Source organism: Leptonychotes weddellii, chromosome 13 (assembly GCF_054177405.1).
Source record: "Leptonychotes weddellii isolate Sample4059 chromosome 13, ASM5417740v2, whole genome shotgun sequence".
Lineage (NCBI taxonomy): Eukaryota > Metazoa > Chordata > Mammalia > Carnivora > Phocidae > Leptonychotes > Leptonychotes weddellii.
This window is the reverse complement of record NC_138381.1, coordinates 42,250,284-42,278,030: the sequence shown is the minus strand read 5'-3', so window position 1 is coordinate 42,278,030 and position 27,747 is coordinate 42,250,284. Positions and strand designations below refer to the sequence as shown.

The window sequence follows — 27,747 nt, the reverse complement described above, 5'->3', positions numbered from 1 at the left end:
GAGCCGCTTCAAAAAGAACCTGTTTTCATGACAGGTGCTCTTTCTCACAACGTCAAACCAAACTGGCAAAGCCTATGGTGGTCACCAATGTTGCAAGAATACCTGCCTAATTCACTTAGCCTTAGTCTAATATGTCTTCAGAAGCCCAAGCAAAGACTAATTTTTAAAGTAATGCCATGTCCAAATTGCTAATGTAGAACAATTTCTAGAATTTTGACAAACATTAAAGAGAAATAAAACAAGCCACTCTGGTCCACCAGTTTCAAAAGGACACTACTGCTGATGGGTCATATGTGGGAAATATTAACATGGTCATAATTCCATTTTTCATTGAGAGCTTAACAATGATAGTGAAATTTCAGTTGCTAGCTGACCCCTATCTGTTTCGCATACCGGCCAGGCTTAAACATTTCCCATTTTGGAACTGACAATAGCACGCAATATCTACTATGTTAAGAAAAAAAAAAGTGCCAAATTGGAAGTATAGGCTAAAAGGAGCACGGTGGCCACTGGGAAATATATTAAAAGTCTAAGGTCTATTTTTGAAAGAAAACCGTGAACTACTTGCTTACATGCAAGGAGCCAAAAGAAAATTTAAATCAAGGTATACAAAGCCAGCAAAAGTGAAAGAGAGGCTGGAGCCAAAAGATGCCGTTCAGATTCTAGAAGTGCAGGATCCCGGCGTATTATGGGACAGAAGGCTTTGACAGGCAATACAGTCTAATAAGATATTCAGGGATTAAGTCAGTGTTTCACGGACAGATGTGTCCATGTGCCAGTTGTTGCTAAGCTTTAATTTTTCCCCCTGCAATGTTTAATTTATCACACTGGCGCTTTCTGAACTAGAACATCTGTAAACAAGGTTAAGAATGACCTCTTTCCAATTTTACATCCGTGAACAGTGCCCCTTCTTCGTGCTCTAATTTTAGATACCTTAAAGATAAATAAATCTGTGGGAGGAAGAAAAAAGAAGCCTTGTCTGACACTGTAATGTGTTCATCTTGGGCGAATACAAATTTCCTCTCCGCCTGGCTCTTGATGCACACAACTGACTTGCTGCGCAAGCCGTAGTCAGGCATCCCCTTCCCAGTCAAACGCAATTAAACAAACTTCTGCTAAATATTTAACAGCCTTGTGTAGTAATTAGCAGCAAATAATGGGAGCTTAAATTGATAATTGCTCAGAAATGTCCTCTTGCCAACATTACAAGTTTCCCGCTCCTCCCTTTTCTCTTAGATTTTGAATCCCGGAAGATTTTTTTTTAAAGGACTCAGTTACTGAGATTACCCATGGTGACATTACTTGGCCCATGATCTTGCAGTCAAGTTGGGCTGTTTTGCTGTCAGCTGCAAGATTCAACCTGCATTACTTATTTTAATTCTGTGTTTGAAATCCATTGCAATTTAAAGTTATGTACCTGAAAGCTGCTGGAACAGGGCATTGATTTAAAAACTGAGTGGCAGGCTTAGGATTTAAACTCTGGTCCACTGGATTCAAAAGGTCATCTGATTAGAATGAGAGAGGCACAAGGCTTGTAATTTATATTCAAAGGGTAACCTTTGTAGGGAGAAGGAGGGAGCAAGGACTCTTTCTGCTTTTCCATTCCATATGGACAAGGATTCCCCTCAACCAAATTCCAATAATTATGAAAAATAGTTTATTGAACTTCGAAAAAAGCAAAAGAAATGCCACTTCCTTGTAGTGTATTACTTCCTTTATTAAAAACACTGCCACACTCTCTAGAAGGTAAACTCATATTAAGAGTAAGTCAAACATGTTATAAATCATTAAAAATAACAGAAAAAAAAGTCTTTCCCCATCATAAGCAACCAAATGCTTGTCTACTAGGGGATTTGCTTCAGTAGATATAAATACAAAGGATATAACTGTGAAAGGACGATGTTTGACTTGCATCATTTACATAATTAAACTGCGGAAGTTGTGTGTGTGTGCGCGCGTACGTGCGCGCACATGCGTGCACATACGCACATCCACGCCCGAGCCAGATGTTGGCCCGAGCATGTGCTGTGCAGAGGGGGAAAAGTTACATACGCATGTGGGTTCTACAGGTAAAGTCCTTGCTGTTGGCCTGTGATCTTTCTGTCTTTCACTGCCCCAAGTAGCCCTTGTTTTAAATTCTGAGAAAGTCCTTTTAACGTGCAAATATTTCACAAACCCAATTCTATTCGGGTGTCTCTGACTTAAAAAAAAAAAATACACAACTCTGGTTTGGAGAGAGGAGAAATAATTTCACAGTCAAGGTGGGTGCTTGTTTGTTCCCCTCCTTTCCCCCCTGCATGTTTTTGTGTACTGTAGAAAGGTTCCAGTCCCCTCCCTTTAATCAGCTCCCAGCCCCTCACCCCCTGCAATCACCGCTGGCCCTTAGCCAGTTCACACAGGCACCAAGAGAGGAAATCAGGAATGCTTCAGGGTTATCTCTTCTCCTACACTGAACCTTGTCAGGTCTTTGGGGTAAATCTGTGTTTTCTCTTGTCTCTCATCCACTCTTGCCTCAGGATCTTTCAGGTCTTACAATGGCAGCGCTGTCCCCCGCTTTCCACCCAGCCAAGAAGAGCCTCTTTGTGATTCTGAAACTCCCACCTTAAACTCCCAGTCTCCTCCCACTTCCTGGGCACCTTTTCTGACATGGCTTTCCAGGTCTCTGTGGGACAGTTTTCTCACCTCTCATGGCACACAGAGCTCCTAGAAAGACGGCCCTTTAATTCCCCCGCACAAAGATGTGCTGTAACTATGGTGAGAGTAATCTATAACCCTCACATCCTTATATAATTTGCTACTCCAAGTTAATTTTAATTCATTACAATAAAGCAATATAATTTAAAAAATAACTCTTTAAAGTGAAGTATTTAACATGATCCTGGAAGAAAGGCCGCTTTGACTAACAGAGGGCCAGGCAGCAGGCGTGGTGCACACTCATGCAAATTCAAAGGTGAGCTGTAAACAAGTACACACACACAGCAACACCACCACGCATAAAGGGCCTGGCAACGGGAGGCCTCATTCTAATCAGTCCTCAAAGGAACCTGCCATACAGAAGTGGCACTTATTCTAATTTAAAGCCCTCATGCTTGCTTCAGTGTTGCAAAATTTATAAAAGAATAACTTCATTAAGCCGCCTGGCACTTCAAACACAAATGCAAACCAGCCACAACACAGAAGGGGCTGGACAAGAGGAAGAGAGAGATTCCCAGAGAGTTGTTAACTCGGATATTCAAATGAAGTCTGCATTTGGGCAATTCTCTTCCCGATGACGGAGTTTGACATGCAACTTTCCTTCATCAAGGAATTCTGCTCTTTACTTCTATCCTGAGGCCTGTTGCTGCTAGCAGTCTGCTCAATCACACTGAACATCATTCAGAGGGCTCCAGCAAGCCACGTCCCATGCAGAAATACGTCTGGCAGGACCTAAGTGAACACTATTCAGTGTTCTTTTCCTGGTCTGCAGAGAGGAGATTGATTCTGAATACCCACTATTACAGTTTCCATTTACTGGGTATAGATTTCAGACTCTTCTAAGTTGAAACACTCATGTAAAAAAAAATCCGCCCCCCTGCCCCCCTTAACTTGGGTCTTTAAGAAAGTAAGCAAGAGTAAGGGCCAAGTGGAAACCATCTGCTTGACCCATGCACAGCACTGAAGAAAAGTTAGTGTCACATCCTAAAACACACACTTCTAAGGAAAATTCTTTGTCTCCCCTGAATCAAAGAAATGCTACAGTAAAATAACTTCAGGCTAGATTTCTACGCGACAATGCAGTTTGTGTCAGACACACATCATTTCATGCTCACTGTCAGCATGTTTCTCCAAATCTTTTTTTTTTTTTTGGATGCAATGCAAAGACAAATCTAGAAACCTGTTGAAAAACTGCAAGCCTCTGAGGAAGTGTGTGTCACCTACAAGTTGTACTACGCACTGCCATCTAGAGAGATCCCAGTAATGAATGAGCCCTTTCCTGTTCAGGGTTTCTCAATACAAAGTCCAAATTTGGGCAGAGATTCTGCTTCAAAGAGAATAAGCGTAAGCATTCCAAACTCTCGAAAATGGTCATCCGTGGATGGAGAAGAGGTAATGACCTTAGGGTGAAATCGCTTCAGGTGAATCTCTCCAAAGGCGCACGACAGAAGACGCTTAGCCCAGCTGTCTTTCAGAGCTGTTGCTCAGAGGAGAGTCCTGCTATAGGATACTCACGCCAGGCTGATGAGAGGACAGACTGACACGAGAGATGTGAGCATTCAAGTTATCACCCAAAACAACAACAAAAAGGCAGTGTGATGTGATTCATATTGTTCCTTGGACAAACAAATGCTGAAATTAATTCTCTACATCTTTATAAATATGTTTTTATAGTGCTGAAGGCTCTTTTACTTTCACATAATGCCATAGAGCCGTGAAGGTAAGTTTCTATTATTTTTCTTCTCCATGAATAAAATAGGGCTAATCAGATGGAATGAATGAGCTAATTCAATTACATTGTGCAATAAAATATGGATTATTGATCTTGTGGAGTTGGCAATGCATGAGGCAAATTCAAGTGAATGAAACCCGAAGATCCGAGTTTGACTATTTTTATACATGCTTCAATCTACTAGGACTGTTCCCACTTTGGCAACACCAGCGAAAGAAAACAACGCCAACTAATTAAACCCAGGGCTTCAAAAGGGGACAGATGAAGGGTCAACTCAGAGGGCTAGCGTGGAAGCCCGAGAAGGTCCCCTTAGCAGGGGAGAGATCCTTTGGTAGACTCCTACAACAGAGGGAGGGAGGAGACACGGACAGTCTCTCCCGGCCTGTCTGCGGCGTGGTAAGCGAAAAACTTATTTGGGAGACTGAAATTTACTTCATAGGCATCTTGCTACAAATCCAATCTGGTCCCATCATCAGAACGAATGTATTGTTGTGGCTTTGCGCTTGTGAGGCGGAACTTGTCTTAAATACAGCGCCGGACTGTTCTAGCAGAATCCTTTGGTCTTTTATCTCTTAAAAAAAAAAAAAAGCAATAATCAACCCTCGTTAGAAAGAAAGCAGCTCTGAGTATGAGGGTCACGTGGAACAGAAGGCCTATGCAGCAAACACTAAAGGGAGAAAAGAAGGTGAGCTCTGATATTCGTGTATATTTACACACCTCAGTTCTGCCTTCCCGTTTCCCCTTATAAATCTGCCCCCAGATACTGTGGCATGCTGATTGCTGTTTGTGCTCCACCACGAAGTGCACACCAGACTGTCTCCTGTATTCCTTAGAAACTTCTCCCTGCTCCTCCCTGCAGAGCTAGGCCTTTTCCTCCTTTGGACCAGCTCCCCATCCTCACTACCTTTCCGCGGGCCACTGCCAAGGGCCACCCCCCGGCCCCACGGCAACACAAACATACGATCTTTCCTCCCCTAATTTTTTCCTAAGAGTCGAAATGGGTTCTGTGTCTTGGTAGGTGTCCCTCCAAAGCACAGGCAAGCGGACGTGTGGCCTGTTTTCGGAAAAGACTTCGACAAAGGGGAGGAATCAGAGATGCTAAACAATGCTGCGCAAAGTTGCAGGCTGCTCGGCTACAGTCCAGAAAATGAATCCAATTCTTCATTCTGTCATTATAAATATTTCATTGCAAATGGTACTGATTTTCTGCAACTGTGGTTAAGCAAAGGGCCTCTGTGTGAATATTTAAGAAAAAAAAAAAAGGAGGAAGACAACGAAGAAGAAGGAGGGGGAATGAAAGGTTAGCAACCAATTAATTTCTTACTTTAAATGTAAAAGATTCTGGGAGAAATTCAACAGTGATGTAGTGTGTGACTCAAAGAAGAAGAAGAAAAAAAACATTTACTCTGCTCTTCTTCTGACAGTTTCTCATAAAATATCTGCAGCCCATCTATCTTTTAGTACTCCAGGCTCCTCTGGAGAGCAGAAAATGGTGGTTTAAAGCTCACTTCAGTGCCAGTCTGCGGGAGATTGCTTTCCACAGGACCCCCGCTGATGGAGGCCTAGGGGAAGAGGCCCAGGAGTTATTCAATCAGCCCGAGACTCTGGGGCGGCTGGGGGTCCTTTGAGGGCTGATTATAAAGCTGCCCTCCTGTTGCCTGCCTCGGAACAGAATGAAATGAGCAGCCTCTTGCTGAGCAGATTCTGCAAGAAGGAATTTCACCTGTCATGGAGTTTGTCAGAATTTCAGGATTTATCTTGGTGCAAAATTAATAAAATACCAACCAGGATTTCAGGCTGACTACTCAGCTGTGTCATCTCAAAGTGATCTTTCACCCAGGAAAACCTGGACAGTGAGCACAGCCATTCTTGCCCTACTTTCCCTTTGGAGGGGGAGCGAGGCTATGTAATACCACCCAGACATCAGGATGAGATTTTTGAACCAGTTACACACAAGGCTGAATTACGTGTGGGTGCTACTGTCTTAATGTGTGACCTCTCACCTCGCCGCTGTGGTTCTAAAGCCTCTTTGGAATAAGCCCAAGTCTGAAGCATAAAAAGGCCATTTCTGCAGTTTATAACACAGTAGGTCCCCTATGGCATCACATCTGTTAAATGCATACACTGGTATTTCAGGCCTGAATTTGATTTATCTTTTAAAAAAGAGTACTAACAACAGACTGTGTTAAGAGCACAGATTGTGAGACATTACAGATTAATCTTGGGGCGGCCGGGAACGAGGAGGCGCGGTTTCATCATTTGTGTGAACACGCATGCTCTCGTGTCCCGTCACCCTCGGGGCTCCCTGTGGGGGTGTGGGTGTGCGGTGTGGTGGGGGGAGGGCCCCGGAGGGGATGGGGCAGGCAGGGGACAAACCTGTCTGTCTGCTCTGGGGCTCCGGGCTGTAGCCAGTTCGGGCGTTTGGCATCTCTGCCCATTCTGCTGCAGAATGTGGCTCGTGCCACACAAATCACCAGAGCCACCACAAGTGGGGTTCTGCGAAGGTCAGGGTTTGATCATTTTGAGCTGAGGCTTGCAGAGCCCTGGGGCAATTAGCTTTGGTCCTCAGGGTGGGTGGCATCCCATCACAGATGGGGCAGGGTGTGGGGACTGGCTTGGCGCTCACGCCACCGGCTGGCCTGAGCCACTGGACAGAGGGCACAAACATTTCTCAGATTTGACTCTGGACTCTGGACTCAGGTTCGGAACAGGCATATCTCCAATCGCAACATCCACCTTGTCTTGCATCCCTGGCCCCCCACCACGCTCAGACCATGGGTGCCTCTTACTAATTGGTGGTTGGCAGCACATCTCCAGCTCACAGAGTCTGCCACTGGTTTAAGGCAATTGCTGCCTCCCTGTCCATTTTCCGATGGACATTTTCTGAAGGAGACGTTAAACAACACTGTAATGAGTTCCTTCCAACTCTTCTTCTAGTTAAATGGCAGTCCCGTTTCGGAGAGCCACCTTTACGAAGCAGTAGTGGCCCGATAATATTAATACCAAGAGATCTCAGGAAAGAGTGAGAAAGGGAGAGGGAAAGCTTGCAAGTGAAGGCACAGATGGTGGGCGGGGACGCAGGGTGCTCAGCAGGCTTCAGTGGAGATGCATTAACTCCACAGAGGGATGAGGGCTGCCCACCAGTACCATCATGAATTATAACTGAGTATGGGAGTGCGGTCTTAGTGCCTGGCTCACAGCAAATAGACTGTTCTATTTTCCTGCCCAATCACCTTTCACCCTTAGAAACTCAAAGCACAGCAAAGCACACTGCTGATATTTAATGGTATTGCCGTAGCCTTTTATGTGTCTAGAAGGCACACAAACTTAGCAGATGTGCCCAGTGGTGTAAGTCAGATAATTATAAAATTAAGTTTTGGCAATGTCAAAAAGGAAACCTTTTACGGGCGATTGGGGTTTCCAGTGAGAGGTAGTCTTCTGTCAGCTGGGGGGACCGAATCAAAGCAGGAGGGGCCGCGAAAGATAGATGCCTGCCTCCCAGCCACGCTGGGTACCGGGGAAGAGCCTCCCTTTTGCTCACTTTTCTCCTCCTCTTACGGGAAGGCAGTTCCTGCCCAGTTGGTTAGTTCTCCCACTCGCTCATTCAATGAAGTTATCAATGAAGGAGGCCTGTTATTTTAGGCAGTTTAAAATTTCACTGCTTTTAAAGGACTTGTTTACCCTGCCTTTCACTCCCGCTTAAAGCCTTGGAGTTGCTGTTCTAAATGACAGCACCGCGAGCGAGTACTGCTTTTAAGCACTATTCATCTCGCCCGCCACATCTCGGGCTTTTACAGAACACTGCTTTCTCTCCAATAAGGGGAACTTACTCTTTCATAGCTGTAGGGCAGAGCCTGTTCCGAGCTGTAGATTCGCTGCAAATATAACAATAAAGGATACAAATGTGAATTCCTCTTAAAATACACGCTTGACTCTGAAGCTGCCTTGCCTTAGCAAACTCGATCAAGAGCAGCCTACCAATCTTTCTCCAAATGCATGGCAACAGCTCATTTCACGCAGCTGTCCGATGGATCGCCACATCGATGGATCAGAAGGCGCTGGAATGAATTCTTTGCTCATTTCAGGGGATTTATAGTTGAAGTCCATGATTACCATCTCTCTTTCTCTAATTGTCACAACAGTTGGATATGGAGGTGGTGTTTTCTAATAGTCGGGTAAAAGTTGGTAAACACAAAGGGTCTATTCTTGGCATTTTGTCTCTGCTAACGTGAGGAAGCTGATCCATGTGTGGAGCAAACGTCTAAAATAGGAACATATGTGGGAGTTTAACGTGCCTCTCTGGACTGCAGAATGTTCTAGAAATTGGGATTTCCAGATCTCTCCAAAGGATCTGAGTACAACCGTGGTGAGACAGAGCTCTGTCTTTACAGGACAATCATGCCCGCAGTTTCTCGTTCCCTAAAGGAGGCAGATCTTCTGGCGCTGTGGCAGCAGGCTGTCTTGGCGACATAGAAGGTGGTGGGGCCAGCTAGAGACCAGCCAAAGCAGAATGTGGCAGAGGTGATGAACACTTCCAGGGGGTGGGGAGGGAGGGGGCTGTGAGGGGGCTGTGGAACTGGCCACAGTGCTCTTCAGTACACCCTAGCTGGATGCTCCATAAAGTCGCACTGATGGCAGTTCGGAGATGGCCATCTGTCGTCAACTCTGGGCCAGACAAAAAAATAATGTAATGGCAGATCGCTAACAACAGGGCTGTTGGAGGAGGGAAGGAGTCCTAGAATGAGGAGGTGGTGCTCCATCTTTTAATAGTGAAAACCAGCCATCGATATGAACATCAAGAAATTAATGGATGGAAAATTTTAAAAAACTGAGCTGGGGTATTGTAGAAACAATTCAGATGTAAATAAAGTGGTTTTAGCTTATTGCAATCACCTCTGCTGCCCTTCCTTCAGTCATATTAACCACTTGGTTCTTGAAAATTTGACGAGCAGGACACATGGTGAAGCAGTGAGGGCCAAATTTAGTAAAAGGTGAGCCCACGTTGTGCCTCCAAGCACGCGCACGCAGATTAGGCATTTATTGGTACAAAACGGGTAATTGAAAATGCATTTACTCATTTAGTCCAAATGAGTTCATTGTGACAATCATGCTTATCTATCTTTCTGGATGCTTGCTTAATTTCTAGACGCAGTCTTAGAAAAAAGCAAAATAAAGCTACCTCATCTTTAGATGCACTGTGAATGTTATAAAATTTTAAACTCCCTTCTTTACTCAAGAAAAACCTTAGCTTTGTGCTACTGCATAGATGTTGGGGGGGGGCAAAGGGGGAGAAAGAGAGAGAGGATGAGTGAATGAAAAACAGTCAAACTGAGGTTAGCCATGTTCTATTTCTTTGTCCTATATGATTAACTTTCTGCCTTCAGTGGTAAGGCCAATCAATCCTGATTGAATTATCCAATATTAATAGCTGAAAGTGATCAAAAGTAATGGTGAAAACATAGCACCAATCAATAAATCAATGCAAATGATTCAGTTCCTGGAGATTCGATCAAATAAAAGAGATAGATCAATTTAACCACGGAGCAAATTAAGTGGAAGTTGGTAGAGCAACAATTTACTTCAAAAGCCCCACAGGCCCACAAAGCAGAGAAATGAGGTGGTGGAGAAAGGGACCAGTTCCAGACCCACATGCTCACTTGACACAATTTATACTCCTGAGATCCCTGAGGCTATGTGATGTGTTTAGGGGCTGCGATTTCAGCCCCAAGAACAAGAGATACAGAGGTATGAAGGATTGGAGGAAATGGAGAGCCCAGGTACTGCGAAACATAAACCACCTAGGAAGAGGCAGGAAGTACGCCCCCCACACTGTGCTCCCAGACCATCGCTATGGAACCCAGCGATGGCAGGCCCAGACAGGGCAATCTGGGGTTCCGATCTGGGGTTCCAATCAAGGAAGACCACATGATAAGAGGCAAAGCAGGACAGGGTTTTTGAGTCTTACAATTGGAGTGCGGATAATGAAAGAAATTTCAAACTCCATTAGAAATAAAAATAAAATAAAATAAGATAATTGAAAAATACACAAAAGTTGTGAGGAGTGTCAGAAGCAAAATAGTTTAAGGGCACTTCTAGCTTTAAAGGCACACTTTTCCATTCCTCAAGTTTACAAAAGATCGGCCTGACTCAGAGAAAAATATGACAGCAAACCAAAACAAACCTTTCCCCAACTCACCCCCAGATCCCACCTTGTCTTTGATGGAGGGGCAAGATAAAGCTTTTTGTTTTGGTCACCTGTCCTTAATTTAGGGTGTGTGGAGAGAAGGGGCAGGTTGTTTTGAAATACATTTCTGAAAGCAAATATAAATGTTTTGTTTTATGGTTATATGCTAGAAAGAAAAAAGGAAAGAAAAAAGCCCAAGACTCTTTAATCCCTTGAAAAAGATGAATGTTTAAAAATAAGAATTTTAACCTGGATACCAATTAACATGAAACCATGTCAAGGTATGATTAATTGGTAAATTATTCCAGTAGAACTAGAGCAGAGAGCTAAGGAAAATTCTGACGTGTCTGAGATAGAGATTTCATTTCTGAGTAATGATGACTCTTGATTTTGTTTATTTAGGTCAGCACTAGGGAGCAGGGAGAGGGTCAGGGAGCCAGTGTTCACCCCATGCCTGTTTTGCTCTACACTCTGCACTGAGTGCTCAGCATGAGCTCCTCTGCTGCCCTCTCTCACCAGGATCCTGGGAGTTAGGCAGGAGGCCTTGTTGTCTCCCACATGCCCATTTTACAGATGGCAACACTGAAGCACACAGTTGATAGCTTGTAAGTAGCAGTGACCAAAATCAAACTCTGGTGAGTCTTCTCTGCAACTGACGCCCTTTCCCTTGTACTAAGCTGCCTACAGAGAATTGAAAGCAAATTAAAACAAATGAAAAAACCCATAGAAACTATTTTTTTAAACTACTAACTGAGACTTTATGGGTGGCTAACTCTACCATAACCACAGATATCAGAAACACATCTATCCTTCAGAACTGGCTTGAATGCGTCCCACATGATGTCTTTCTTGAGTCTCCCAGCTGGAGAATAAGCATCTTCTCTTGGAATACTTATAATAGTTTATTACATATTAGCTCATAGAATGGCTAATGATATGCATGTCTTATCTTTTCTGGTAGACTAAATATGATCTATTTCTAATTATTTTTGATATGTCATAGAGTGATTGGGATCATGGTCAATTTAAAATGATGAAGTTATATTTTTATAAGTATTTTAATTAATAAATATATTTCCTTAATTAATAATGGCACGGGGACAATAGAAGTAAATAGCGTAGCACTTGTGATTTTGACTATTAACAAGGACTCCTAAATGTCTCATCATGTATTAGTTAATAACTGGAGACAGAAATTGTATTAAATTTATTAAAAGGCTAGTTGAGGGAAGGAGCTAAGTTAGCCGCTCACCCAGTGACCGGCTCAGCAGCGACATTTCCACGCTGTATTGTCTTATAGGGCCCATCCTACGCGCACTGCTTCATTTTTCTTTCAGAAGTACGATCATAAGACCTGAGCACCAGTTAAGCTGTGGTGTGAAAAAGATGCATCAAGATCATGTGATTTGGTGGGAAAGTGATTTGAGAAAAGAAAAATAGCTGAAGAGACAATTGCCTATTTAAACGGAAGTGATATCGGACAGAAAATCATGGTGTATCCTTTGGAATGTCAGATGATTATTGCATTTTGAGTGAGGAAAACACTGCATTCATGAGCTAATGAAGGGAAGGGCTGTGTATCACAATAAGCTTTGATTCAAAAGGAATTCAAATACCAGAATCTCAGAGCCTGAAGTTCACGGAGGCCAATCCCCCCTCTCCCTCCTGCTGGAATTCCCTCTATGTTCATTACATTCATAACATGGTGCCTGATGGAACTTTCTATGGAGACACATCAGCAGAGGATGATTGGATCACTGCCTTTGAATTGTAGCTTTTCTAGAGGCACCAATTAAACAGTAATTACTATATTGAAAGAAAGTGGCCTATTCAGCAGCATTTTTAACAAACACACTACTTGCTCACACCTGTATAAACCACTTTGGATACAAATATGCATTGTGGGATATTATTCTTGGACTACACCATTCATCTCTCAAAGCAGCTTCCCTAAGTTCGGCAGAAAAAGTTTTGAGGTCTATTAGGAAAACATGTGAAACATTCAACATATTCACTTGCTTTTAAAATAACAAAATGTTCATTTAATTCAAATAATGCACTTTGATTCCAAAGCACATCTTCCCTACCAGCATGCTAGGTGGACATATATCAGAATTCCTTGCACAAATGAGGGAAAACTCTACCAAAAGAAAAAGACTATATCTTGCCAATAATTACACATTATCTATCTCTAAACTGGAATTTAGAACTTTTGGTCAGAAAGGGTTAGGGGTCATGTGAAGAACATAGCTTCCACACGGGCAAAAGGTGTGTCCTAGATTGAGTATTCCATAGAAACAGAGGTTTTGTCTTGTTTAATTCTAAAAGGAGTTGGGGTCTGTGATGTCCAAAAGATGATGTCTGAGTCCTTGGTCTCCTGAAGATGGACAGTATATAATGAGGAATTATCTGAGTTCAGACTGGTATTGTAGGCAATAGCAATGAAAATAACATACACACTCATGTGTGTGTGTTGGGTATATAATTTTATACCCAACAAAGCACTTCTAGTCATAAAAAAATGCTTTCACATTTTCAGCTGGGCATAAGCAGTGAACGAAATGTAAATTACTTATGGTCATGAAATCATTTGTGCGCCATTAAAAGATACACCATCCTTGTATTATGAGGTGATTTTGAAATGCTCATTCTAGATTTACCCTAGTATTCTCACCCTGATAGAAGAGTCAAATAAACTATATGCTTTCAGGGGCACCTGGGTGGTTCAGGGGTGCCTGGGTGGCTCAGTTGGTTAAGCATCTGCCTTCAGCTCGGGTTATGATCCCAGGGTCCTGGGATGGAGCCCGGTGTCAGGCTCCCTGCTCAGTGGGGAGTCTGCTTCTCCCTCTCCCTCTGCCTCCCACCTCTCCACCTCGCTCATACTCTCTCTCTCTCAAATAAATAAATAAAATCTTAAAAAAAAAAAGCTATATGCTTTCAATCTCTAATAGGATTTCAGTTCTTGAACATTTAGTTTTATAATCTCTTACGAAAAGTCCTCCTTTCTGAACTTCAGTGGCATAAAAAAGTAGATGAATATGAGTTCAAGTGGTATGTATAATGTGTATCAATTTTAAAATTTGCATTTATTTTCCAAACCAAAGCACGAACCAAAGTAGGCTGATCAAATGGCTTCATTTTTCATTTTTCTACTCTTATGATTTTGGTTACCAATTTAATTTTCTACTGTTACCTTAACTTCAGTTGATTTCCCCCCCTCATTCTAGAAATTAACAAAACTATTATGGTTTTTGTACACTTATCATACCCACTTTTTAGGAAATAAAAGAAATCAATCTTTAAAAATTACATTAATTCCATCCTCTGAGCACAGGTATAAAGGTAATTTGGGTAATGAAAGCAAATGTATAGGACTGTGAACCCCTGAGGGTAAAGCATAAAAATCGAAACACTCTCAAAACTGGAAAAAGTAAAGTTAACTCTGATCCATTTTTCTTAATGTATTGAAACAAAAGCCACAATCGCTTCTTGGCCTTCTGGCTAACATCAAGTGAAACCAAAAGCCACTGCTACTACTGGGGATTTTAGAAAATAGACCTACATAGATAGGCCAATGACTGTGGTATTCACTTTCTAAAAATTATCACATACTAACTATAAAAACTGTTCTTATCTAAGGGATGATGCATGTACTGAGCTTGAGTATTCATATCAAGACCAAAAATGTAGGGCACTTGGGTGGCTTAGTTGGTTGAATGTCCAACTCTTGATTTTGGCTCAGGGTCGTGAGATCGAGCCCTGCATCTGGCTCTGCACTCAGCAGGGAGTCTGCTTGAGATTCTCTCTCTCCCTCTCCCTCTGCTCTCCCCACCAAAAAAAGACCAAATATGTATGATTCTGAGTTATGGGATTAGAAAAGGAGTGCTCACAGCTTTGGATTATGGACTAAGTCTTATTGTGGCCAGATCACAATTTGAATGAATGAATCAAGAATGATTTGAGACATGTTTGACCTTCTAAGATCTTAAAGAGTCAGAAAGAGTTGTGTTTTGTATTGTATCTTATAAACTGACAGTCCTCAAAGTGTGGCTCAGGGACCTCTGGGGTCTCCTGGATCCTCTCAGGGGGTCTGTTATGTCAAGATTATTTTCATAATAGCATTAAGACATTATTTGCCCTTTACACTCTCATTATCTCATGAGTGCACAGCGGAATTTTCTAGAGGCTACTTGACAAGTGATGGCATCATCTCTCTGATAGCCCATAGAATTGTATGTGTGTATATTCTTGTGTTTAAAACATCTTTCAATTTTGATTTCTAATATGGAAATATCAATGGATAATAACCCACATAAATCAAAGCCCTCTGTGGTCATCAATCATTTTTAAGTGTAAAGGCATCCTGAGATCAAAGAGTTTGAAAACCACAGGTCTATACTAATTGTAGAAAAGAATGAATTCTGTACATTCCATGAAACCCTAAAATACACTGTAAAAGAAACCTGGAGTCCTGAAGGATGTGTTTAACTGCTTAGTTTTGTCTGTACTACCATGGGCTACAGGCTACTATGGCCATAGTGTTGGGTTCTTTTAATGAAAGACACTGAAGTCTTACCACCAGGTTAGCTGTATTAGAAATCTACTAATACAGTATAAAAGTGCAATTTTGTTGCAAATTTTTTTCAAGAACATTAGATAGAAGTCAGTCTCTATAGAATCTCTACAACTTTGATTTTAACCTATTATTAATTCTGTTCCACAGTTTACATGCTAATTAAGTATCACTAGGTGTACTGGCCATATCCTTTACAGACTCATAAAAACCCAAATGACTTATCTTTTGATACATATTGTAATAAGAATGTATTTTCAAACAGAAATTTCGTTTATATTAAGAAGATATACTTTTCGACAATAGTCTAACTTGGTCAATCTTCTATATTCAATTCCCAAACTGATGTGACAGAGTAGAAATCTATTTAGAAGTGATAAAAAGTAAGACAGCAACTTTAATTTCAGTCCACTGACACAATTGTGACAATGAAATGGGCTCACCCATTCTTTCAAATATCTTTTATTTCACCTCCTTAATTTGCTATTTGTTTACTTATAGAATGATAACAGAGAATAAACTGTAAATTCCTCATTTTGACACATAATTCACATAAATCTGGCTTCCCCAGAGCCCACGGAGGTACAAAGCTGTCCCAGGGTCCACAGTATAAGATGAGAAACTAAGGAGTGGGTGGGGCTCTGAGTTCCTGCTTCATCCAGATCTGGTTGAAGCGATTCGATGCAAAAAATAACTACTCCTTTCCCCCTTTTTGGGCTAAATGACTTTATTGTTAATGATAACGCTCATAATAATAAAATGAGTTTGTGTTCGAATCCATTCTCCTCTAAGGGCTCCAACAAAATTTAGCAAAAACATGTTACTCATATAATTTCATTAGAAAAATGAGGATAAGTATTATGCCCATTTTTCAGATGAAGTAACAGAAAACACAAAACAAAAGTTATTTTCCATTCACAATAAGTAACATTTCTAGGGTAGCATCCAGGTCTCTTACCCATATTTTAACTACTGGTCTATTGCCAAGAGTAATAAAACCAACGAAAATTTGTATTGTATTTTCTGGTTTGTACCTTAGATTCAGACCTAGTCACTTCATTTTTACCTAACAGCAACCCCATAAGCGTTACACTTGTCTGTCATTTCTTCGTATCTGAGGTTCAGAGACATTAGGGACCCAGGCAAAGTCACATATCTAGCAAGTGGACACTCAAGGCTAAACCTAATGTCTTTGGGTGCCAACATTTTAACTAGGAGGCTGTTAGTGAGTAATAATTGTTCTAGTCCATTAAGTGGAAGAAACATACTAGACAAGGGTAGAGCTTCTTTCTTCTCTTCCCTTCTCCCTTCCAATTTTGAGCCCCTCAGGACAACAATAACTTGGACATCCATCCAGCTTGGAGTCCAGTGGGAACAGAACATGAATAAAACAGGATTGGGGAGAATGGGCCATGACGGCGAGGTGAATGATCCCATAGTCCAATAAAGCTGACCCCTAAGCCTATCACACTGGGTCAGAAGGTCCAATTACAGGTCTGTTCCAGTTCTTTTTATGACTGACAGCAGCCAGAGGCAAAATTACTTTGGTGTCTGTTAATCCAGCCTCTAATTTTCCCTTTGCCCCAATACACACAGAGCATCCTGGTGGCCCAGGGTGAGTGATACTGTGAATCCAGATTTAAAGTGCCCTTGTTGCCTAGAAGAAGAGCAACTGAGTTCAGTCCCGGTTCTCCTCATGGGGACATTACCTGCAGCTCTGTTTGGAAGAAAAACTTCTGCGGACATTGTGTGCAGTCATAGATCTTGTCTTCTTGTCCATGGGCAGAGAAAATATGCTGCTGCAACTTGTTTGCTTGAACAAACACTGAAATGATAAAAGAATGGTGAACTTTGGGTTATTTTCTTCCTGCAATGCCCTCAGTCGATGACTCCCCGTGAAGAACCCCAGACTGAGCAACCTCAGTGGCACACCTTCTGGGTGTGACCACTGCCAGGCACTGGGGAGGGCTGAGTCACACTTGCTCGTGGTTGGGTCACTGGCTTTTGTGAAAGTGCACTCTACCAAGTGCCTAATTCAACCCAAACAGCTCCAAAGTAAAGGTTTATTGAGGCCCCGCTCCCTATAAATCTTTTAAAAATAAAGCTGAAAATTGTCAAATGCACAGCACTGCCTGAACAGAAATGACTCTTATTTCTCAGCAACCCACAGGTTAAGAAATCATAGATGCCAAAACCCTGTTTATTGTATTTGCCTAAAGTTACAGCTAGCAAACAGTTCTCTATTTGAATGTGTTAATGCTAAAAATTATATCCCACAGCTACTCTGGGGCACTGTCTATAAATGTGAAACAGAACTGCAGGTAAATTCTCTTTGGATACTTTAAGATCAACTCAGCCTACACACTGAATGCAAGGGTTTCAATAATATAAACATGTTCAATTTTAATGACTACAAAACAAGGCCCTAAGACTGTGTAACAGTTTACCTAGGAGACATACTATTAATAATTAAATTGTATATGCCAGAGGCAGTGTTTGGGTTGGCAGAACTGACTTCTGATGGATGCCTGGTGCACTGTGACCTAAAAAAGTTTGCATCTACAATATTAATCTGTATAGGCAGGGAAAGGATTTATTAAAGATGTTGGCATTTGACTTTGACTCCACTCTAATCATTAAAATTATTCTAATTGCCCGCCAACCTAAAATATTAGAATATTGTTCTTGTGAGTCATACATTTTAATCACATTTCTCATTACCTTAAAAAACTACTCAGATTTCTTCTCTCCCACCTAACACACTTTATACTGGAAGCTTTTTTTTTTTTTTTAATTGTTATTTCTAAAATTACTTCAAGATACACTAAAACAGTTCAGGTCTGTCCGCACAGAAAATGTAGACTGCTCATGTTTAATGCATTTTTGTCTCTTACCTACATCAACAAAAAGAAATGGGGTTTTTATACAGATTTGCAACTGATCTCCATATAACTTAGCACATTTTATGAGGCTTCTGGCTACAACATCAAATAACTATTTTATTAGGGGTCTTAATCATGAGGGGATCTATGACCCAGTCTTCCTGATGAAGACTTATTATGAGCTTTTATAAAGAACTCAGACTCCTGACTCATGGTATCTTAAGATGAATACTATGTTATGGTAAAAACATAACAATATATATTTTTATCTTAACTACGGAGAACTGCTGGTTACCAGAGGGGAGGGGGGTGGGGGGATGGGCATAATAGGGGATGGGGATTAAGGAGGGCACTTGTTGTGATGAGCACTGGGTGATGTACAGAAGTGTTGAATCACTATATTGTACACCTGAAACTAATAAATCACTGTATATTAACTACCTGGAATTAAAGTAAAAACTTAAAAAAATAAACAAAAGAATTTTAAAAAGCAAGCCTTCCCCCCACCCTAAACCCAATACATATTTTTAAATACAAATTGAAAGAATAAAAAAAAAGAACAGTTCCATGAGGGGTGGCTGATGAAATTACTGAACAAGAATGAGCCTCACAGGCAAATGTTGAAGACAGAGCCATCACGACACTCAAGTTCTACTTGTGGTAACTGGGCAATGAACATGGCCCCTCTCCTATTTTGTTACAGGATAGAAATCTATAGGCTGAACACAGAGAACGTTAATAATCAATGTCTGGAATCTCGCTGTGCAGACAAAGAAGCCAGTTTTCAGAGAAGGATATGTTTTTGTTTTGTTTTGCTTTTTTTTTTTTTTTTAGACAAATAAGAAGGAAACATAGCCTTGAGGGGCTTGACCATCAAGTTCAAGACACATGCAAAATGATCACAAAGGATTTTCCAAAATAACTTCCTCACTGTTGGGGGAGTACCAGAAATGTGTGTGATCATATTTCAACCCCTGTGGGGTTCAAATTATAGTTTCTGATGTATATATTTTTTTGCTGCTGTTGCTGAAAACTCTAGTGCTACAACATCCAATAAAAGTTTCTTCTCAAAAGTGTACATTTATATCAACTTCTACTTTTAAAATCCAATTTCATAGGAAATAAACGCCTCATCTAATCTGTATCTAATCTGTTTTCTAGTTCAAAGATTTTGGGAGGGTTTTAATAATATCTTTTTTATTTCTTATGGGGACTGTTAGAAAATTCTCCGTGTTTCAATAACAGACATGGGCTGGGCAACATGACTGCATTCTAGTCAGACGGCTTGCGATTCAGAAGCCGCTTGGTGCAGGCACTCTGACTTGGTGACCTTTCAACACCAAAAGGAGAAAAGTGAACAGAACCTGGATGTCGTTTTCCAGATGGAAAAGTGCAAAGTTCTGCGAGCGCTCGAAATGCCATTTGTTCATCCTAACAGTTAACCTTCCTGCCCATTTGAGCCTTTAAGTAGGCAGCAATCAATGTTAATCAGCAGAAATCAAACATCTTCTCCCCAAATTGAACCAAAGTCATATCCGTAAAAGGCCGCAGCAGTGGGGATACGCTTTGGTAGGAAAGATGTGATCTGGCCATGGAGCTCTCTAGAGTTTCCTACCTGTGAAGCAGACGGGGCACTTGAAGGTACCTCCCATCCCTTCGAAGCTGTGCTCGATCAGATGGCACTGGAGTTTGGCAGGGGAGTCGAAGGTCTGGCTGCAGAGTTTGCATTCGTGGTTCAGTCCTTCATCTGTTAAGGAGAATACACGAGCAGAAAAGTTGAAACCCCCCACATCTTTAATAGACGAGTGAATTCACTATAACGGCACACATTAAACGATTTCCGTCACCGAACAGAAATATATAGTAGCGTATAAGGGTTTTGGTTACTATTTCACATTACCTATGAATTTATATCAATTTAAAACATTTCTGGAATTTAACCTCCAAAAATAATCAGAAGGCAGAGTTTGTCTTAGGGTAATGCATTTTGTTCAGCTTTTCCAGTATAATTAGATGTCACTATTAAGGCGTCTCCTTTTCACTATCATGTTTTTATGCTGTGTGTTTCTGAAGTCCTAAAATAATGGACCCATAGGAAAATGGACAGCTTCTTCCTCAGGCCTCTCCTCTGGTTTACTTAGAAGGTTCTACAAGTTTCTATTTCTAACTATAACGTTTTTAGTGGTATTCCCACAACTTTCTTTTTCTATTCCCAAGATGTTCAGGCAATTTTGAAATATTATTCATGCTTATAGCATATCCTATAAGTGCTTTATTTTTTCTGCTTGGGACTCCCAGTTCCCCATATCTTCTCAGTTCAGTGTTCCCTCTACTTTGTAAGACAGTTTTAATTTTACCCGGTAATCCAGACTGCCTTTCTTCAAAGGAGCTTCTACGAGCTCCAACCTCACTTTTCACTAGTCCTGGATTTTTCTTTATATCTTAGGGACAAGATGATAGAAAAATATTTTGATGTAATAATAATTGCTACATAATGTGAAGAGTTTCTGTTGTTGGATGCCATTATTTTTATGTTGCTTTTGTCCTCATTAAAACCTTCCTGCAATTTAAAATTTAAAGATTATTCCAACTTATTTCAACTTGCAATTATAAGAAATGAAAACCAGTAGCACTAGAATGAACAACCTCACATTTCTTTAGTGTTTTCTAAACTTTTTAGACACTGTTGTTCTAAGTGCCCACACATAGAAATTAATTTAACAACTACAATCAGTCCCATTTTATAGATGAGAAAAATGAGGCCCAGAGAGTTTAAGTGATTTTTTTCCGAGTCAAACGGGCAATACTTGGTGGAGCCAGAACTAAACTCCAGGCCTCCTGGCCTCAGGGTCCACGATCTTAGCAAATAGGCTCTGCCATACACCAACTCCCAGACGACTTCTCAGAGAGAGGAAGGGCTGAGAGGCTGCAATTTAACCTAGCTTGTTATCAAGTTATACTTTTATCTTCTCCTATTTGCAGTGATTAAAAATGTTATTAAGGAACATGAGTGTCAGATATTCTCGGTCTAGGGAATGAAAGGCATATTCACACCATGGGGGCAACAAGTCTATCCTCCAAATGTATCTCCTTCCATGCAACACAACGCGCACGTGTAAGTCCTTCACCAGCTGATATTACTGGCAACACAAAGGCTCAATTACAAAGTGAATTATTATTAGCTAACTAGGAGTAAAATCACTCTATTTGTATTCCTAATCTTTCTTCTCACACAAGTATGAGTCTTTAGAAGCAGAGGATTGGAATTTGTAAAAAGAGAAGCAAAGCACTAATTAAGCCACCCAGTACTGTCTACATTTCACAAGAGATAAAAACCTACTCTGTATTTGGGTGGCACAGTAAATTCCTTGATTATAATTATGTAAGAAGGAGTTTAATTGTGCATACTGACATGACAAGGGGTTATACAAAAAGCTTTAGGGATTATATAAGATCAAGGGGTTTTCATCTGTTCCTTTCTCTCTCTCTTTTTTAAATCCTAAAGTCACTAACATTTTTCCAAATTTTAGATATTAAGAAATATCAGGAACACAATTTATTGTAGGGACTTAGGTCAGTAAGTTGATCAACAGAAAAACTTGCCAAATTTAAATGTTTTCTATTTCCTCAATGCTGCATACCTTACTTTGGTGATAAGAAGGTAACCAGGAGTTCAACTTTCATCTTTAAATCGTGTGTTTGGCACAAGAACCAAGATGCGGCCAATGGGTGTGAGCAGATATACACATTTGTTCCAGAATTCTTAACCTTACAATAATTGTGAAGAAACATATATAAGCCTGGTTGGCTTTCTAGAGGATAATGACTGACTGTTCTGCGAAAACAAAGTGAATTATGCAAGTTAGAATGATCTTTAATATGATGTTATGTTTCTTGACTCTGAGTATTTTGTTTGGAAAATTAATAGGAGAAATATATATGTGTACGAATACAAAGAAAATGTCATCAATCTTTATTTATTTCCTATCCTGAGAACAGAGAAGTTCTATCCCAAAACATTACATAACCTAAATTTAGTCAAGTGAATTCACAAGAAGGTGACACAAAGTCATAAAGCATTTATGCATTATTAGTGCAGACTTAGTTTTCATGAATCCCATACTTGGTGAAGGCACTAAGTGATAGCAATGTTAACAATAGCTTCCAGCATTTTCAGAACTTTTTATAGTGTAACAACACATTTTAATATTAAAAAAAAAAAACATGTTGGGAGTTCTACCTGCCTTTCATTTCTATGTTCATTTCTATGTTAGAGGTCTTTTCCAACAAGTAACTTTTCCTAGCTATTTGAGTAAGATAGAAAATATATCTGAATTACTACACAACAAATGGTAGATAAGCGAAAGCCAGTGTGCTCTAAGCTAGACAGGGCACACATCTACACATTTCTCCCACCTTTATTAACTTCCCTACTCATTTTCCCCGTGCTCACACTTGCTTATTTACACAGGGTCGAATGGATAATGAGTGAGAGTGACAGAAGGACCCAGAACACTTTTACCACTGGTTAACAGAACTCATTTTGTATTTTTTAACCGAAGAAGAGGGCAGAGAGAGTAATGGCAAACTAAGAAAATGTATTTATAATAAGAATTTCAAAAGTTTATCCTTACTCAGAGTCTCTGTTTAACTCAGCTCCCGTACATTCTCTATTTACATTGTGTGGCGAAGAACAGGGTCTTAATTTTCAAAGAAATCCTAAAAAAAAATCCTCAGTACTTGGGGATCTACCTTAGGTAAGCCCTGTTTCCTTTCAAAACTGAGCTTCTCTCTTCTTGCTATCTGGTAGGAGGGGGTAAGGAACTGGAAAGTTGCACTGTGGCTTTAATTTAAAGTTGATATTCACGAGGTGCCAGTATCAACACCTCTGATTCCAGGCAAACTTGAGCCTCAGGCTCAGGATTTTGCCAACGGAGCCACAACCTGCACCTTGTCTTTTTATCTCCCTTCTTCCTTAAGGTGCCAAAATCCTAAAAATTCAATCAAAGTAACCATTTCTGCTCTCCGGAAAGGTAGCAGCTGACAGTAATTGGATAATACAGTCTGACTCATTTATTAAAAAGAGATTCTGAGTCAATTGATTTAATAACCATTACAATATTCCATTAAGGATATAATAGGCTAGTGCAGCCCTATTTTTTTTATTGAGTTACAGAGGAGATCTATGGGTGAAATTTCTAGATTTTTCTTCCCTTTTTGCTTATCTATAGTCTTCAGATTTTCCACAATGAGTATAATTTGCCTTTGTAGGTGACTTTGAAAGTTAAAGACTAAAAAGCACTACCCTCTCTAGACCCTATTAACTACCACACTGAAATTCTGATGGCCAAAAGGTTACATAGGAAATGGGCAATAATATGGAGGACAGAAAAACTCCAGTTCTGGACACTACTAGGCTGAAGAGTATTCTAGCCAAGTACATGTGAGAGCAGAGATTAGCACAGGGAAAGGGAGAAAGAAACAGAGTGTAAATTTAGTCAAATGAATGAGAAGAATATGGAGCTTTCATTATAAACCTGCATCTTTCCAGAACAAAGAGAAAACCCCTGTTTGTTGTGTGCTGGTGGAGGGGAGCATGTGTGTGGCCAGCACTGTTGGTCCAAGGTCAGGAAGGGCAAGAGTGAAGCTGTCACCACTGAGAACATGTTGGAGGCCACCGACTTCCCATCCTGGTCAACCACTTGAAAGCATGACCAAAGATGGCGTGGATATAATTGAGAAATAATTTCCCATGCACAGAAATTTCAGCTCAAATAATTACTTCCACTTGTTAATCTGCATTTAAGTGTGAACATAAATGTAAACAGGAATCGAGTCTACATAGAAGACACTGATGCTAATGTAAATATTTACTCCGCTGTTAAATGTTGCAAAGGAAAAGAGTCTGAATACATAATTGCAATACAACCTCAATGCTTTCCTAGGGAATGTGATGATCATGTCCAAAACTTTGTGCTATAAGAACAAAATCTGTTTATGGGAGGCCAGTTCAAAGGGGAATGATCATTTCTATCTCTCCAATTTATAAAACGTGGACCAACACAACTATTAATCAGCCAGCTTTGTAATAGAAAAAAATAATAGTTGCTATTTGGATGCTCAAGCACAACACAAGTTGTAAGCTCCAACATGGCAATTGTAAGCATAACAGAAGACACTGACATTTCAATATAAGCTTTAAACAAGAGAAACACTTTAAGCAGCCTCCAGACTGTGTGTCCCATGTTTATACTCCTTTTCCTTCAATAAAAACAAAAATCTAGAGCAGCTACAAGCAAATGTTCAGTGGTTGACTTACATGCAGCTGTTATCCCAGGAATCACTGGGGGCCCCCTTATATCGTCTTATCAACACTGCAGCCATTACAGAGGACCAATTTGTAACGGTTTATAAGTAGAACTCCTTCTCTTATTTCCCCTCGAGACTGGCCAGAAGGGTCCTCCAGCCTCTTCCACTGCATAAATCTATAGGCTAAAGTCCAAAGATACAAACCCCTCTCGGTGCATCATCATGTGGCAGGGGCCATACTTAAAAGCTCTGATCTGAGTGGGAGTACACTCTGCCCTTGGAATCCAAACAGAGGAATCAAATACCCTGCAGTTGTAATTTTTCCAGTTCGAACGCATATACCACTATATCCTTACATATATTTTTAAATCCAAGAAAATTATGCCCTAAACCAATTCCCAACCCCCAACCCTTTACCCTGCTTCTCCTCTTCCCGGAGTTAATTTCCAAGCACACATTTATAAGCTAGGGTTCTGAGGAGTAACAAAGAAAAGCCACACATGACAAAACTCACCCCTCGGCTACACTGGCTCACCCTAGAAACCAGGAGGAGAAAAATAGGCAGACCGTGCTGTAATTTGCCATGCACACAGCCATTGCGTCTCTCTAGGTCCATAGCGCTCAGGCCGCTATGATTTGTTGCGTTCCATGCGGTGCCTACTTCACGCCCGCAACACAAACACGCAGAGGTGCTAATTTGGCAATGGAGACTATTACTTAGGCCTCAAGGTCTGCCAGCAGATTAGTCATCAAGCCCCCAAAGTCAGGCCAAATTTGAGAGCCCTGAATATTACGTGAACCCTTCCTTACCCTAGTTAAAAAGCTCTGCTCTGTTCCACTGCACAATGCAATGTGCAAACGAAGACTGACGCTAGCTCCTTCCCGGATTTTCTCACTGGCAGGTATGGGAATGTGTGCCACCGTCAGGATTGCTATGCCACACAAGAGAGGAATACGAGATACAAGTGTAAGACGCACTGTAAGAGAGAAAGGGCACTGGGGATACCAGGAGGAAATGAGCACCAGGTGCCTCGACTTTTGACTAGCCACGCTTGCCACCCTTAGTCAGGTAGCTCGAGAAAAGCAAACTGATATACATCCCGTGTGTCTCAGCCAGAATTTTATTTCAAGGAGCCCTACAAGGTGCAAGGCTGCATTTAACTCAGTCACTCCCTGGTTTTGGCCCATGGTCTTAAAGGCTACAGTGCTTTTGGACTTTATAAGCAAAGCCACTGATACCGACACTGTTATTTCCTGTCTTGAACTTCTCATTATCAGCAGGGCTGGAGCAGGAAATGATTCAACTGGGGTAGGCTGCATTGTACCCAGCAGATTTTAAAGAGCCCAGGGGCTGCCTGGAGCCCCATAAACATCAGCAGCTTGGAAACTAGCAGGAGGTCCAGGTGGGCTGGGATGGGAGAGGCAGGCAGTGGGATTTTAGATGCTCTGAGATGCAGTATTGTCCAATTCCTTGGCTACTATTATCGGTCATGGGTATTAGTTATTTGAACATTCTCATGTAGGAAAAAACACTGGAATACTGTTCAAACAATACATAATAAAACAACCCACTAAAAAGTGGCTTCCCTCCACCTGTGGGGACTCAGCAGCGGTATTTTGGCACACGTCTGAAATTAAGGATGAGCATGTGGACAAAAGACATCTTTCAAACCTGACCAGTGTGTTGGCATCTCCAGGTCGTCAGCCTTTTCTTCTCTACTTTCCTAATCGAAACATGAGCCCGCAGTTGAAGCCTCAGAGAAAACATACAGTGCCAGCAAATAGCTTCAAAGTTAAAAAGCGGGGCTTCAAGTGTTTTCATTTAAGAAAAAAATCAGGTTTTGGTAATGCACTGATAAAATCACTTTGAGCTCCATTCACTCCTCTGCCCAAGAAAAAGTGTTCTTAACTAAGAAAACAAGAAAGAAGCATATGTTTCTCAGTAAAAATACTGTTAGCCCTGAAAAAGGCAAGGGCGGGGAGAGGGTTAGGAGCAAGGACTGCGACCAACTTAAGTCTGAAATACATCCCTTCGATCTGTTTCTGTAGAAAACAGAGAGGCTTTTAAAAAAATTAGTTTGTGGTATAAAGCTTTAACTTCAGTATATGCTGCTGTCTCGCACCAAAAGGGATCCAGTTTACTTGAGGTCAATTTTTTCCCTTCTTTCTGCTCACTTGAATACATGAAAGTAACCTTTATTCTTTTACAAAGTTTTCACCACCTAATCTTTAGTGCTGCAATGTTCACTGCCTTGACAGCAAGTTTCTGAGCACACAAGACAGTATAAAAATTTACTTACCTTTTGCATAAAATTAGACATACAATATGATTGGAAATAGCATGTGTCCAATTCAGTAATGCATTTCAGCTCTTGCCTTGCCTATTAAAGAGTGGTGGATGGTAGCCCAGGACATCTCAATACGAGGGAGTGCCAAGCACTGAGTTTGGGGTTATTCATCAATTTGTGCCACAAGGCAAGTTTCAGGAGGGCAAGGACTTTTGTCTGTTTGCTGCACTGATGAATGCCAAGTACCTAAAACAGGACAGGGCTCATAGTTGGGATGCAATAAATATTTATTGAATTTATGGGAAATACACACTTAGCCAGTCCGACATCTAATTTCAATCAGAGCAAAATGCTGAGACTAGCTCCAAAACAATATTTATTATTTATCAATTGTTTTCTTCTTTTTTTTTTTTTAAAGATTTTATTTATTTGTTAGAAAGAGAGAGCGCACAAGCAGGGGGAGCGGCAGGCAGAGGGAGAAGCAGGCTCCCCGCTGAGCAAGGAGCCCGATGCGGGGCTCGATCCCAGGACCCTGGGGATCATGACCTGAGCAGAAGGCAGACACTTAACCAACTGAGCCACCGAGGCGTCCCTATCGGTTTTTTAAACGTTTGCTCCATTCCCTTGTACATTAAGCGCCATGTGATGACACATTTGGACTAACCAAATTTACCCTATTTACCCTTGCCTTCATTATTTCCTGAAATACGATAAAAATCCTCTGGTAAATAAAACATTAGCAAAGTATAACTGTCTTATCTGCCAGTTTATCTCTGGCAAGAAACTGATGAGCCCAAACTTAGCCCTTGTTTCAAGAGGAAAAGTGTTATCACGCATTTTATATCTGAAATACAAAAGAAGAACACTGTGTAAGAAGGGTAATTACCTTTTTTTTTTTTAAAGATTTTATTTATTTATTTGAGACAGAGAGAATGAGAGAGACAGAGAGCACATGAGAGGGGGGAGGGTCAGAGGGAGAAGCAGGCTCCCTGCCGAGCAGGGAGCCCGATGCGGGACTCGATCCCAGGACTCCAGGATCATGACCTGAGCCGAAGGCAGTCGCTTAACCAACTGAGCCACCCAGG

At 41.0% G+C, this 27,747-nt stretch overlaps 1 protein-coding gene across 7 annotated transcripts in view; it reads right to left on the bottom strand.

The window, feature by feature from the left end:
• The window catches only part of ZNF521 (zinc finger protein 521), a 273,304-nt gene that overhangs the window by 9,707 nt on the left and 235,850 nt on the right, over positions 1-27,747 (bottom strand). For 5 of the 7 annotated variants that reach the window (XM_081801473.1, XM_081801469.1, XM_081801470.1 and 2 more), the window contains 2 exons: positions 19,681-19,812; positions 16,893-17,008 (listed from right to left, as the gene is read on the bottom strand). In XM_081801473.1, the coding sequence (XP_081657599.1) occupies positions 16,893-17,008; positions 19,681-19,812 (248 nt within the window). Of the gene's footprint in view, positions 1-4,858; positions 4,998-8,256; positions 17,009-19,680; positions 19,813-27,747 lie in introns of all 7 variants that reach the window. The other 2 variants (XR_014139651.1, XR_014139650.1) reach the window with 2 other exon arrangements.